This window comes from Poecilia reticulata, linkage group LG8 (genome assembly GCF_000633615.1).
Source record: "Poecilia reticulata strain Guanapo linkage group LG8, Guppy_female_1.0+MT, whole genome shotgun sequence".
Taxonomy (NCBI): domain Eukaryota; kingdom Metazoa; phylum Chordata; class Actinopteri; order Cyprinodontiformes; family Poeciliidae; genus Poecilia; species Poecilia reticulata.
In genome coordinates, this window is record NC_024338.1 from 5,178,454 (window position 1) to 5,191,998 (window position 13,545).

Genomic DNA, 13,545 nt, shown 5'->3' on the forward strand with positions numbered 1-13,545 from the left:
ATGTATAGAATTTTTCTCTACTTCGTAGGTTTATCAATTAAAATCCCAATAAAATGCACTGATGTTTGTGACTGTAACAAGACAAAATGTGAAAAACTCAAGGGGTGTGAATAGTTTAAGGAAGAACAGATGTGTGTCAGTTGGGGTAGTTTGTAAACTGTATTCGTCATCTTGTGTCGTCAGAGAAAGACTCTGAAGGTAGCAGGTAGAATTAGGCTGTCATCATGAGTTAGGAACAAACATAAATATAGCATAACAACAGTAGATTTTGTTTTGTATTCCAGCATAAACACTAACCTGACCTCAAACCAGCCAACAGATTAACCTCTGGGTCTGAAGCTGTGTTAGTGCGAGAGGGAAAGGAGATGCAACATATTAAAGGATTTTTCCCACAGGGATAGAAAGTCACGTAAAAAGTGTGACGCGTGGCTCAGTCGTCCACACCGATGTTGCGGAACAGATAGGACATGGACTCTCCGTTGTGGATGCGGCGGATGGCCTCCGACAGGATCATGCTGATGTCTACCGTTTTGATCTTTGGGCACTGGAGCTTCTGCAGCTCGTGGGGTATCGTGTTGGTCACCACCACCTGAAGGGCGGAGGAGGAAACTATAAAGGAGGACATTACAGCAACAAAAAGACACATCGAGGTAAAAGCTCTGACCTCATCAATGGCGGACTCTTCTATGAACCTCGGGGCATCCGAGGAGAGGAGTCCGTGCGTCGCCATGACGAAGATCTTGTAGGCCCCTCTCTCCTTTAGCGTCTCTGCCGCTGCCACGAAGCTATCGACGTCATCGATTATGTCATCCTGCAGAACAAGCGAGTCAACGTAATTGGCTCCAAATTTAAATCAAGCCAAGTCTGGCGCAAGTGATTATTGCCAATCTCACCACTATGATGGCGATGCGTCCCCCTACGTCTCCTACCACCGTGATTGGAGGCTTTTCTTTAGGGATCAGCACTGCAGACAAAAATCAATGTCTCTGTTAAATACTGAAAGGGTTAAACAATGGAGATGCAAGTGTTAGAGTTGGCGCTTTACATGGTATCTCCATGCTCGGGTGAATGGCTCCGGTGGTCTTGACGGTGGGTGGGGAGTGGCGTCCGTCTACCTGGTCCGACTCGGCGTCCTGAGCTTCTCCGTGGATCACCGCGATGCCGAGACGCAGTCGTTCAGCGAATGACTGAGCCCTGAACACCAGGCAGAGGTCAGACCAGCCACCGGCTGCTTAGCAACACAACATCCTCCATTTAGAGGTTGACTACAAACTTACAAAGTTTCTTCTACCACTGGAGACTTTTCAAAGTTTGTCAAATTCAAAGTGGCAAGTGTAAAGCCATTGTTGAAAGGAAGCAGTTTCCCACAATTCACATATGGGGTGCCTCAAACTTGAAAAAGACGCTCAAATAAAACCCAAATTGAACTTTCCAACCACCAGATAAAATAAAAGCTAACACCGCACATCACCCCCAATATACATCATCTCCATGACAAAACATTGTGGAGGCAAGGAAAACGAAGAAGCAGTCAACCGCAGTGAAACCAAACCTCACCAGCCGTCCATTCTCAAAGCAAGAAGCTACACCCAAGGATAAAAGGCATCCCTCAGAAACTGATGGAGCTCATCGCTCTGGATAACCAACCATTTTTATTTGTTGAGGATATCAGATTCAGACTACGTCGATGGTCCCCAGTCGTAGATATTTCTGACGTAGCTTTACCCGAGTTGCAGGTGGTCATTTCTGACAACATTGAGAAGCTAACAGCCGATAGCGCTTGGTATTGACATCGGTATTAGCTGATGTTCATTCAGATATATTCTGCATCTCTAATAAAATCCCAATAAAATATATGGAGGTTAGTGGTTATACCATAAAATAATGTGAAAACATTGGAGAGACACTGCAACTTTTGCCTGCAAAGTAATTGTAAAACAAAGAGAGACAACCCGAGCTCTACTCTAACCAGCAGATGAAGGAGAACTTACCTTTTTGCTGAAGAAGGAGATTTCGCTACAATTACAGCATTTCTGTAGTCGGGGATCTGAGGGTTTAAATGTAAAAAAAAAATTAATAATATGAAACTGCATCATAGTTAGGTTTGTCACCGTCACAAGAGTTGTCACTGTAGCAAGTGTATTGTTCTTGCTGGACTGAGACCATTATGAATGGAATTTAAGATCTAGATCTCCGAAGAAATATACAAACGCCGTCCAACCAACTGGCGATAAATGTGAACACCACCCATAGTAGACATATAAAAAACTAGCTAGCAAGGATATTTTAGCAGTGAGTCACATAACACAATGAAGATGTCTGTGTAATTCAACATTTTGCCTGACAGAAACATCAAATACATAAATACAAACTAAATACATAGAATATACAAAATTATTTCTGCCAAGATAAAATTTAAGACCTGTGAGTAACATATTTAAGGCCAACTTACTTTTTAAAAAATTAATTTAAGAGACTTTAAGGCCTTCATTTTAGATACAAAAATGTAGGACTTTTTTTTTTTTTTTACCTCCTCTTGGATGTACTGAAGCAGAAACGGAGACGCTCTCAGATTGTCCACTGGAATGTTGAAGAAGCCCTGAATCTCCTTCTGATGGAGGTCCATAGTGATCAGGTGAGTGAGGCCTGTACACATACTCGTGTTCACGTCATACACAATGAATTTTGGGTATTGAATAAATAAATGACAGTGTGTGAGGATCCAGTCCTCTCATACTTACCGGCTTTACACACCATGGAGGCGATGAGCTTGGAGACGATGGAGCCCCTTTTCCTCATCTTGCACTGCTTGCTGTAGGGGAAGTAGGGCAGGACGCCGGTGATGCTGCGCGCGCACGACGTCCTGCAGGCGTACACCAGGATCAGCATCTCCATGATGGTGGTGTTGACGTCCCTGATGCAGAAAAAAAGAACAAACAAGAGAAACATGTAATTTTCTACAAACTGCGAGAAAATCAAAAAATTGTATTTCCCTGCAAAGCTCTTGAAGGAAGCAGAGCCATGTGTGACATCACTGTGGCCAAACAAACAACCCACAGTGCTTCGTTACACAGCGCCTGATCTGGACTACAGTGCAAAAACTAAATCTTATCAAGTATTTCTCTAGTGCAAATATCTTAGTACACTTGAAATAAGACGCAACTAATTTACAAGTAACTTTTCAGCAAGATGTAGATGCTTGTTTTAAGTAAATAAATCCTTAATATAGACAATAGTTCTAATTCAACTGAGATTATTTCACTTATGACATGGGAAAAATGTATTTAAGGGTCAGCAAACAAATCACTTGGATCTTTTTCTTGGCATTTCTTCACTCACTGCATTTCCGTCGCAAATGTGTGCAAAACTTTGTTTTGCTCATGTTGAGAAGACTACCTGTGTAATTAAAATCACAGACAGACATTAAAAAAACATGGAGCTCCAACATCCTCCGACCATTTCTTGTCGTCTACTTCGTGGTTTGCGCCACTCGTGTTGATCATGTGACTCGTGTGATGCTTTAAAAATGTTTCCATTGCAGTTTTGTGAAATGAACCAATTTTGATACTGCCAAAAAGATCAAAATTGGCGTATTCCAATTTATTTTCGAAATGTAAACATACGTAATTATATGCTCAATGGAAATGCAGCTATTGTCTCTGGTCTCTCTTGATCAATTAGCAAGAGCATGTGCGACTGCAATAAGGCTCCCCAGTGAGGCAGGTGATTTTAAAATCAGCTCTAGTTTGCAGTTGTGTTGTACTGGCTCTTATTTTCAGATGATTCTGCATTTTTAAAAACATTCATAAGTTTTTTTTTCATGTCAGAATTGTAGTCTGGAACCAAACCCCCTGAGGGGTGTAAATGCTTTCTGGTTCTTACTTTGACACAGTCTGGATGACGAAGACATCTTTGCCTCGCACCGATTCCTGGATCTGTACCCGTGTTTCTACGGAAACAAGGACAAGATATCGGAAAATGAAAAAATAATTCAGTCAGCTGCACAAACACACCGTGTTATCTCATAACAAAGCCTGTGAGGTTTGTCCTCCTCCTCTCTCCTATCTGCCTACCACACTGCTGTGGAAAACTGGACATACCAGCATTCCAGAACTAAACCAGGGATTAGAGACAGAATCCTTCCTGTAGGAGCTAAAACTAAACTGTCATCGGGTCCAACGGAGTGAACTAGGAGCTGCAGTGACTTCAAATCTGCATTTCTGCAAAAACAGACTGTTATACAGAAACGTATACTGTACTTTGACCTCACCAGAGTGGCTTCAATTAATCAGTTTTTGATTTGCCCTGACTTGCATCAGCGGCACTTAGATAAAACCTCTGGAAGCGTTTGGAAAGGTTTCAAAGTTTAAGAATCAGTAACTGGCAAATCAATGTGTTATCCTGAGACAAACAGATCCAGCTCTTCACAGCCAGAACGGAGGTAGAAAACAAGCATTAGAGAACTGGAATAAAGTCCTGTAGGTCTTTTCAATTCATGTTGTGCAGGAGAAACAAATCAAGATTGGCTTTTCCTGTATCGGCCAGTCTTCCAAAATGAAGGAAATCTGGACCAAACTGTCATGGTGGAAAGAAAATCCTGCATGGTTCCTTATTTGTTAGTGATTTTCAAGTTAACTTTGCCGCTTATCTGGGGTCGGGTCGCGGGGGCAGCAGCTTCAGAAGGGAGGCCCAGACTTCCCTCTCCCCAGCCACTTTTTCCAGCTCCTCCGGGGGAATCCCAAGGCATTCCCAGGCCAGCCGAGAGACATAGTCCCTCCAGCGTGTCCTGGGTCTTCCCCGAGGCCTCCTCCCGGTGGGACGTGCTCGGAACACCTCACCAGGGAGGCGTCCAGGAGGCATCCTGACCAGATGCCCGAGCCACCTCAACTGGCTCCTCTCGACGTGGAGGAGCAGCGGCTCTACTCTGAGTCCCTCCCGGATGACCGAGCTTCTCACCCTATCTCTAAGGGAGAGCCCAGCCACCCTGTGGAGGAAACCCATTTCGGCCGCTTGCATCCGTGATCTCGTTCTTTCGGTCATGACCCAAAGCTCATGACCATAGATGAGGATGGGAATGTAGATCGACCGGTAAATTGAGAGCTTTGCTTTTTGACTCAGCTCTCTCTTCACCATGACGGACCGGTACAGTGCCCGCTTCACGGCAGACGCTGCCCCAATCCGCCTGTCGATCTTCTGCTCCCTTCTTCCCTCATTCGTGAACAAGATCCCCAGATACTTAAACTCCTCCACTTGAGGCAGGACGACCCCCCTGACCCGGAGAAGGCACTCTACCCTTTTCCGGCTCAAGACCATGGCCTCGGATTTGGAGGCGCTGAGCCTCATCCCGGCCGCTTCACACTTGGCCGCAAACCGCTCCAGTGAGAGCTGCAGATCACGTTCCGATGAAGCCAACAGGACCACATCATCCGCAAAAAGCAGAGATGTGATCCTAAGGCCCCCAAAACGGATCCCCTCAACACCTCGGCTGCGCCTAGAAATTCTGTCCATGAAAGTAATGAACAGAGTCAGTGACAAAGGGCAGCCTTGGCGGAGTCCAACTCTCACCGGAAACGAGCCCGACTTACTGCCGGCAATGCGGACCAGACTCTGACACCGGTCATACAGGGACCTGACAGCCCGTATCAAARGGCCCGGTACCCCATACTCCCGGAGTACCCCCCACAGGGCCCCCAGAGGGACACGGACGAACGCCTTCTCCAAGTCCACAAAACACATGTAGACTTGTTGGGCGAACTCCCATGCACCCTCCAGGACCCTGCTGAGGGTGTAGAGCTGGTCCAGTGTTCCACGACCAGGACGAAAACCACACTGCTCTTCCTGAATCCGAGGTTCGACTGTCCGACGGACCCTCCTCTCCAGGACCCCTGAATAGACCTTACCAGGGAGGGTTAAGAGCGTGACCCCTCTATAATTGGTCCCCCTTTTTGAACAGGACATTGGGGGCTGTTCCTCTGGATTGGCAGTCCCCCTGTTCCAAAAGGGGGACCGACGGGTGTGCTAAACAAAGAGCAATACCAATTTATCAAAAACAAGATGTGTTGTAACTTAGTCCAATTTATGTAAAATAAACCAGAATACCTCACAGAAACTTTATTTTTTTTTATTGCTTGCTAAATCTATTTTATTTGAGCAATACACATTCTATAAATATGTAAATTATGTAGTTATTGGTAAAATAAAAAACATTATTTCGTCACTGTTTAATTTTGGAATATGGTGCCACAACTTTCATATGTGATAAAGTTTGAAATAAAAGCATTAGACTGTTTTTTAACAGTACTAACAGTACTGATTATTTGATTAATTACTATAGCAAATCAATCAATAATTAAAATAATCAATAGCTGTATACACACACACCCACACCAATAGCCAAGGTGACTTCCAGTACAATAGACAATTAAACAACTCAGAGTTTTAAGCATCCTTACAATTTAATGACTCTTTCATTATTAATCTTCAAAACAAACTAAATATTAATAGTGACGTAGAAGATTTTTAAAATTATTTCTCTACATGATAAGTGATACTTTACATTTGTCACATTGTAGTTTGTGATTGTAATGTGACAAAATAAAAGAAATAATAAATAAAAAGCCACAATGCATGTTTTTCAGTCTTTCTTAAAATCTGTATGTTTTCTACTGGCTGCTATGACGACCTCAAACGCAACATCTACACAAAACCCACAGATCATTTCCCCAAACATATCGCTGAGAACAGTTGGTCAACACATATTCATATATATTTATATCTTTAACACTGTGATACCACTGGTCTTATAGTAAACGGTTATAGAGAAGGTACTTCCTGTTTGTCATCACCTCACCTCTGTTTGCTTCCTGGTACACCTGAACCTTCCCCAGCTCCACCCCTAACCGCCTGGGAAGAGAGGAAAACAAACGGAAAAAAGAAAAGTTGAGGATCATCAAATGATAGTGAAGGTCAAATCTACTAGCAAAGCACATTTAAAACAGCAGCAGTTGACTAAATTGCTTCACAATTTACACCATCATAACTTCAAGCAAAGATTGAAACCATTTAAAAATGGATTTTAATGTATTTTATGTCATAAAAGGCTTAACAGAAGCCGAAGGAAAAGGAGACATGATTTTAACAATTTCACAAAGAGAAATCTGAAAAGTTAGGAACGTCTGCAGCTTCACAATCATACACCATGTTGACTTTAGTCTAACACATAAATTAGTCCATGACTAAATATGGAAAAGCTTAGCAAATACACATTTTCAAAGCACTGGAAAAAAAAGTTAAGAAAAAAAGACAGTGACATTTATCAGAGGACATGTTTTAGGTTTGTTAACATGCTGAATTCAAGTGCTGCCGTTTAGCACCAGCAGGCCAAGCTGTTCATTTCCTCTAAACGTGTCTTTATATAGTCAAAGGCTGTAGCTTGTGTCTGCAAAGTGGGATCTGCACTTCGTTCAATAAAATGAGCTCAAAGTTGGTAACCTGACGTGTTGCCAAACAAACGGGAAAACCGGCGATTCCGACTGGTTCTGATTGATTTCCCTTTAGCTCTGCGACGCTGCTGCAGTGGTTTATTTCTCTGCTGTGTTTACATTCTGATATTTTTAAAGTCTGTCCCTAATCCAGGTTCTGGGTTAAAAATGACAGGCCAATATGCGAGTGTCACAACATTTCCAAACGTAACGTGTCCAAGACAAACAACTATACAGAAGCTCAACGACACGGTTTGGTGTTCTCCTGAGACCTGGGAGATCACGAGTCGACTGTGTTAAACACAGTCAGGATGCAAACACTGCAGCTTTCTGGCCGATCTCTGACCTTTAAAAAGCCTGACCGGACCAATTTTGACCGATGACTATTTTTTATGTTGGAAAAGTTGCTAATTATAGCAATACAGTTGCTAAGTTAGTAACAGTGTGATGACTTTTGTTAAGAGTAAAGTGGTTGATTTTCCAGAGGAGGAGAAGATCGGTTTCTATATCGGCAGAACACCGATCTCCTGAAATGAAGGAAATCAGGGCCGATTTTTCATTTTACCTCTGGAATACAGCTCTAAAAAGACTTCCATGGCAGACAGAGGTCACTTTTAATGGTGATGTCACAATATTTAGATAATCAAAATCTCACTTTTACAAACTAAAGTTGACAGTGTGTGCAGAATATAGTCACAACCCCTGGCAATCTACCAGCTGATGCCCAAAGATTCAGAAAAATTGTTTTTTGTTACATATTTTTCATTTCAGACATCAAAATGTGTAAAATTTCCAAACGCTACAAGCCTGGACAACAGAGCTGAAACAATTAATCTAATTAATTGTGATGAACCGATTCTTGAAATAAGCGTCAACTAATTGAGCTGTCGATTAATCATTAGCTGGAGTACACAGATTCAAACAAAATGTGAAACGACGACACCCTCAGAGCAGCAATTAAGTCAAAATAGTGAAAAAAATAGATTTTGCAATAAAAAAATAATAATTTTCCTGTAAATTTACTGTACACAAAACTTCTCATGTGGCAGTTTTAGCTTCACATGACACAAATGAGGAAGTGTTCACTAAAAGCTGTTATTGCATTTCAGGGTATAAAATGTTTGTTTCCACATTTAAAAATGTAAGCATTTGAATCTTAACACTGAATTGCTGAAATAATTATTGGTTGCATTCCTACTGGACACATCGGCAAATGAAAAGTTATCAAAGTAATACCATTTCCCCTCCGTACACAGAGATGTGCTTAAATTTAAGGAGGTCTTAAAGTTAGCGTCCTCGTCAGCAGGACTGCACCGACACAGAGATCTGAAACATCCAACCATTTTCTGCTCTCCTTGTTTCACATCAGCACGAGAAGTTTAACCAACACTTTCACCTTCTACGTAGCAGATAAAAACAGACCGAGTCGTGAGGAACTCCAGCGGTCTGTTCACACTGAGCTACCGGCGACATCAGCAGACCATCCTATACTCACTCGGCGATCCTCTTGCCCAGCTCGCGACTCGACGGCTGCGAGTTGGCGGTGAAGATCACCAAGCCGCCCTTGGTGTGGTTCATGTCTCTGGGGCCTCGGCCGCCGCTCTCGCCACACTCAGGCAGTGGATCCCTGGGCACCCACGCTGCGCTGAGACCTTCCTGCAGGGCAGAAGGACGAGCGGTTACTTCCTCCAGAGTTTATCCGACAGAACACGAGAGGAAACAGGAAACGCGTTTGGGATGGACTGAGGCGAGACGAGTGGATCACGATTATAGTTCTGTATATTTCAGGATTTTTTAAAACCAAAATTCGTGTCAATTTAGCAGAGGAAAACACACTCAGTAAAAGCATGGTTCTCTTATATTACAAAGAACTTTCCCTTCTTTTCATTCTTAAACTCCCAAGAAGTTCCCATCGGCTAACAGGAATTCTCCCAGAAGGATGTATGAGAAAGGTGGAAATAGTGACGATGAACAAAAATGTGATTTTTAAATAAAGCCAGTTCCAGTTAAAAGTTCGCTGTAAATAGGAACCGTAAAAACAGAGATAAATTAAAAATAGAGTGGAAAATTCATCCATTCGGACATGTTTAGCACCATCCATCCACTTCAATGTGGGAATACAGAGCTATATTCCCGCATCAGGAACCTTTTGCCGGAACTTCTCGATTGTTTAGTCTCACTTTAGCTGGTTATAAATTTTAAATGGTTTATGTTCTGAGACAGACATAAAAACAACCAAAACCCGAGGTTGTTTTTTTTTTTTTTTTTTTTTTAGAATTGGAAAAAATTTTTTTTTTCCTAAAATATTTTTTAGGACAAAGGAAAAATGTGTGGTTAAGAACACTGTGATTACAACAACTTCCACTTTCAGTGGCAGGACAGAGCAACATCTGTGTTTCAGCCTCCCACAGTCAGCGCGTCCTGTCAGACTGAACCACATACACATTTTTCAAAAATATTGTAATAGCACCCGACTGATCAGTGCGACCCCGCTAGACTTGACCCCATTTACCCTGGGAGCCTTAAGCCAATAAGTTGAGATAATTTCTCAGCACTTACAGGTTGTAATTAGGGGCGTGCCAATCGATCAACAATCAATCGTAATCGGACGATTTCCATGAAAAAGTGTATGATCGCCGATCACGGTCTCTTGCAGCCGATCATACAAACCGATCACCTGCATCTCACTTCTCAGCCTGCATGTGCAGCTGATCTCCTCTTTCTTCCACACTGTGCAAGGGCACAGCAACAAATCCTGTCGTGTGGAACTTTAACGCTGTGAGTGAATGGGGATGTTTGCGTGTTACAGCGGAAAAATACTTCGGAGGTGAAGCACGTCAAAATGCATCAACACAACGAATATAATATGGCATTTAAGAAACAAACACTTGACGGAGTTTGGCTACATCGAGACTCACTGCAAGAAAAAAATGACATCGGGAGCGAACAGACAGCAGGTAAAGCTGTGCACAACTACCAACACTCACCTGGAAGAGCATGATGGTCAGAAAGCTAAACAAATAACCCGAAAAATTATTTAAGTCATCAAGCTAGTGGAGTAAGACGCTGGTTCTGCTCATAAGACAGATAATCTCTGAAAAATGATCGTTCTCCTCTGCCTCCTGTGTTCTGTAGAATTATTCCGCTCAGTCAGAAACAACCAACATTAATCAGCTAACCATGCTCTCAGGAAGTTTGGATTTAGTAACTCAGGATTGTTTATTTTGATGCAACCTGCATTTAACTTTGAATGAATGTTTCCTTTTTTAATTGAAATTACTTGATATAGACAGATTTATTTGACTCGTGTATAGAGTACTGAGAGCCTTCTTATTAAATATTATTTTACTGATTGCATATTTTTCAGTTGTCCTTTTGACTGAGTAGCTGCTGTGTTGTGTCTGCAAGTATTTTGCATGTTTATGTATAAATTAGGTTAATTAATTGCCAGATATTTTTTTTTATTTTGCCAGATCACATAGTAGCATTTACACCTAAAGCAAAAAATTAACAGTCAATCCAGATGATCGGCAGAGATCGGCCCTCATGGGGGATCGGAATCGGCAAAAAAAAAAAACCTGATCGGAGCATCCCTATGTGAAATAGAATGAGAATCATAAAGTACACAAACATTTATTAAATAAAGCACAAAAGTCACACCTGAAAGGAACAGTAAGGCATTTCTCAGAAAATTGAGGGTAATATCAAAAGATATAACTACATATTAAGTAGTTATAAAATACAACTAAATGAAAATAACAATTCAGTACAACTACTCGAAGTAATAATAGTAATTTATGCTGCAGGACAATTGATTAAAGCTACTCACTCTACTCATAGTGGATTATAGCTTCAGCTTGAAGTAATATACATTTTAATATACAGATTAGAACAAAAATGTGATAATATTGAAACTTATAGAGAATTTAAACAATAATGCGAGTCTGATTTGAGTTTATTATTCAATCTTGTGACTGGCTGTTCCATCCCCTCAAACAAATGGAGAACAGTTTGGGGTTTTTTTTACACTATTTTTAAGCTGCAGTTCCAAGAATCCAAACTGAAAACAGAAACATATCCAGAATATCATTCCTTGTTCATGTTCTTGTAAATAGTGGAAATAATGGCTTATTGTTTAAATTTTAAAACTGCAAGTAAATTGGTTTTACATTAAGATAAAAAGCGAAGTTAATTCTGTAAATTCTAAAAATCTGTATGACAACATTTCCAAGTACATATATTAAGGAACTAATTTGATGTGTGATCAAATGCGATTTTTTTCCAGCCTGTGCAATTTGAGTGCCAAATTGAGTTAAAGGGTTTACAATAAAAATTATCTAAACAATTTGTGTCATGTTAGACCATTTATGACACCGTTTTAAATAGTGAAAATCTAGTACACATTGGTGTCTTGTTAAAAATGCACGTTCACCCCGATTATGTATAATTACATGTTTAGAGTAGTCTGAAAAGCCAGTCATGCTTACTGACGGTATTAGAATGCTTATAGGAGTACGCAGTGTTAATGGCTGTAATAAATGCCTTTACAACAAGAAAAGAAAATGCTAGGCTACAACTAGAAAACGTGCAGAAAAATGGACGTAACTGTTCAAACAAGAAATGGCTTCAATAAACATACAGAGGGGATTTACTGCTGCTTTTAGTAGAAACTATAGTTCATAATGAGAATTGTGAGCATGTTAGGCGTGATGGGGAATCTTTCATCGTACTATCAACACGGTCACGACGTTAGCTTCACGTTGCTATGCTACCTGAACAACAAAATTCGTCTATTTAATTTATTTTAGCAGAGTAACATATTAATGTAGGAGGTGTTTTAACATCCCACTGAGAAGACTAGCACATGTTAGCAAATTGAGTTATTAATCCAGACTTGCAACTGAAAAAAATGTTCCGACTTTAGCAATATAGGATAGCGACTAGCCAACAGTACCGCACGAGAACCAACGCGAGATCTTCTAAAAATAATTCTACCGAGGCAAAGCTCCCGGATCCGTGAAGTGATTTTTGATGCGTCGGAGAGCAGCGGGTCTGTCTGAGAGGCTAGCAGGAACCACCGAGAATAGGGAAGAACAAAAAATAACTAAAAAAATGAGGAAAGAAACCAAAACAGAGTTCCTCACCAGCTTGTGTATCAGATCCGGTCACAACCTGCAACCAGCCGTATTTGAATATAGCTAAGAGCCTCCGGGGCTTTTCAACCTGTTCTAGTCCGACGGTCTGACTTCGTGACGTTCGGTGTCTTTTGATGGACATAGTCGCTAGCCAATCAAAACATGGGCGTAGAGAGGCGTATGAAGAGGCCTCATTGGCATAAACGTACGGTAGAAACAATACGTTAACGCATCCGCCATATTGTAAGTGGCAAGTCCAGCTAGGTTTTTTTTTTTATGTCAAAAATGTCCTTGAAACGTACTTAAATTTACCTTAACTTTCCTCACTATTTTTTGTATTATTTTTTATTAATAATGGCAATAATAATAATAATATGTTAGACACCACAACAGGCGTTTTGCAACCAATCCAAAAATATCTGACTCTTAAATAACTTCTGGACGCTTTTTTAGGGGTGTCAGTAAAAGGGGCTACATTGACATAGCTACGCAGAAGCAATGTTATCGGAATGCTTATGTGTTATCTACTCTTCCTTGTTTATGAATCGAAAGCCAGACAGAAAAATTGGAGTTTAGTGCCAACACTAGAGGTTCATTCCGGGACGCTATGTTTTGGCTTGGCCGCTAGAGGGCAGTGTGTTGTTGTAGAAATCTTAAACCATGAAGCTCTAACGAAACAGTTAAATTATGTGAAATTGTGTTGCTGTCATGAGTTCTTTGGTTTTTTTTTTCCTCTTTACGTGATACAGCTTCAAAATTACCATCATATGACCAAATTGCTCCTCTGTTTATTAGTCTTCAGAGTCTTCCGTCATTTTATTATGCAGTGAAAAATGTTCTTCTCATGCACTCTCCATCCAGTGTGACTGAGGTTGAGCTATTAGCTACATAGCCACGTAGTACCGGCTAAATGGGACTGCATGCAAATG

The 13,545-nt window shown here is 41.1% G+C and overlaps 1 protein-coding gene across 2 annotated transcripts; it reads right to left on the minus strand.

Moving 5' to 3' along the window:
* Window positions 1–257: 257 nt before the first annotated feature.
* LOC103468316 (phosphoribosyl pyrophosphate synthase-associated protein 2) lies at window positions 258–12,757 on the minus strand. 2 transcript variants are annotated; one of them, XM_008415293.2, is made up of 11 exons: window positions 12,626–12,757; window positions 8,977–9,137; window positions 6,851–6,903; window positions 3,883–3,949; window positions 2,742–2,914; window positions 2,531–2,646; window positions 1,992–2,047; window positions 1,046–1,194; window positions 894–964; window positions 665–811; window positions 258–589 (listed from the first exon to the last, which is right to left on the minus strand). In XM_008415293.2, exons 2-11 carry the CDS (start codon window positions 9,057–9,059, stop codon window positions 431–433), a joined length of 1,074 nt encoding a protein of 357 aa, XP_008413515.1. In that variant the 5' UTR covers window positions 9,060–9,137; window positions 12,626–12,757; the 3' UTR covers window positions 258–430. The 2 variants fall into 2 exon arrangements, with proteins under 2 accessions (XP_008413515.1, XP_017161774.1); XM_017306285.1 differs by lacking the exon at window positions 12,626–12,757 and adding an exon at window positions 12,477–12,500.
* Window positions 12,758–13,545: the final 788 nt, after the last annotated feature.

Excerpts from the sequence above, each read along its gene's own strand:
- LOC103468316 (XM_008415293.2), bottom strand. The coding sequence starts at position 9,059 with ATGAACCACACCAAGGGCGGCTTGGTGATCTTCACCGCCAACTCGCAG. Across the intron at positions 6,904-8,976 it reads CTGGGCAAGAGGATCGCCGA|GCGGTTAGGGGTGGAGCTGG; the intron begins GTGAGTATAGGA and ends CTCTCTTCCCAG. Across the intron at positions 590-664 it reads AAGAGTCCGCCATTGATGAG|GTGGTGGTGACCAACACGAT; the intron begins GTCAGAGCTTTT and ends TCCGCCCTTCAG.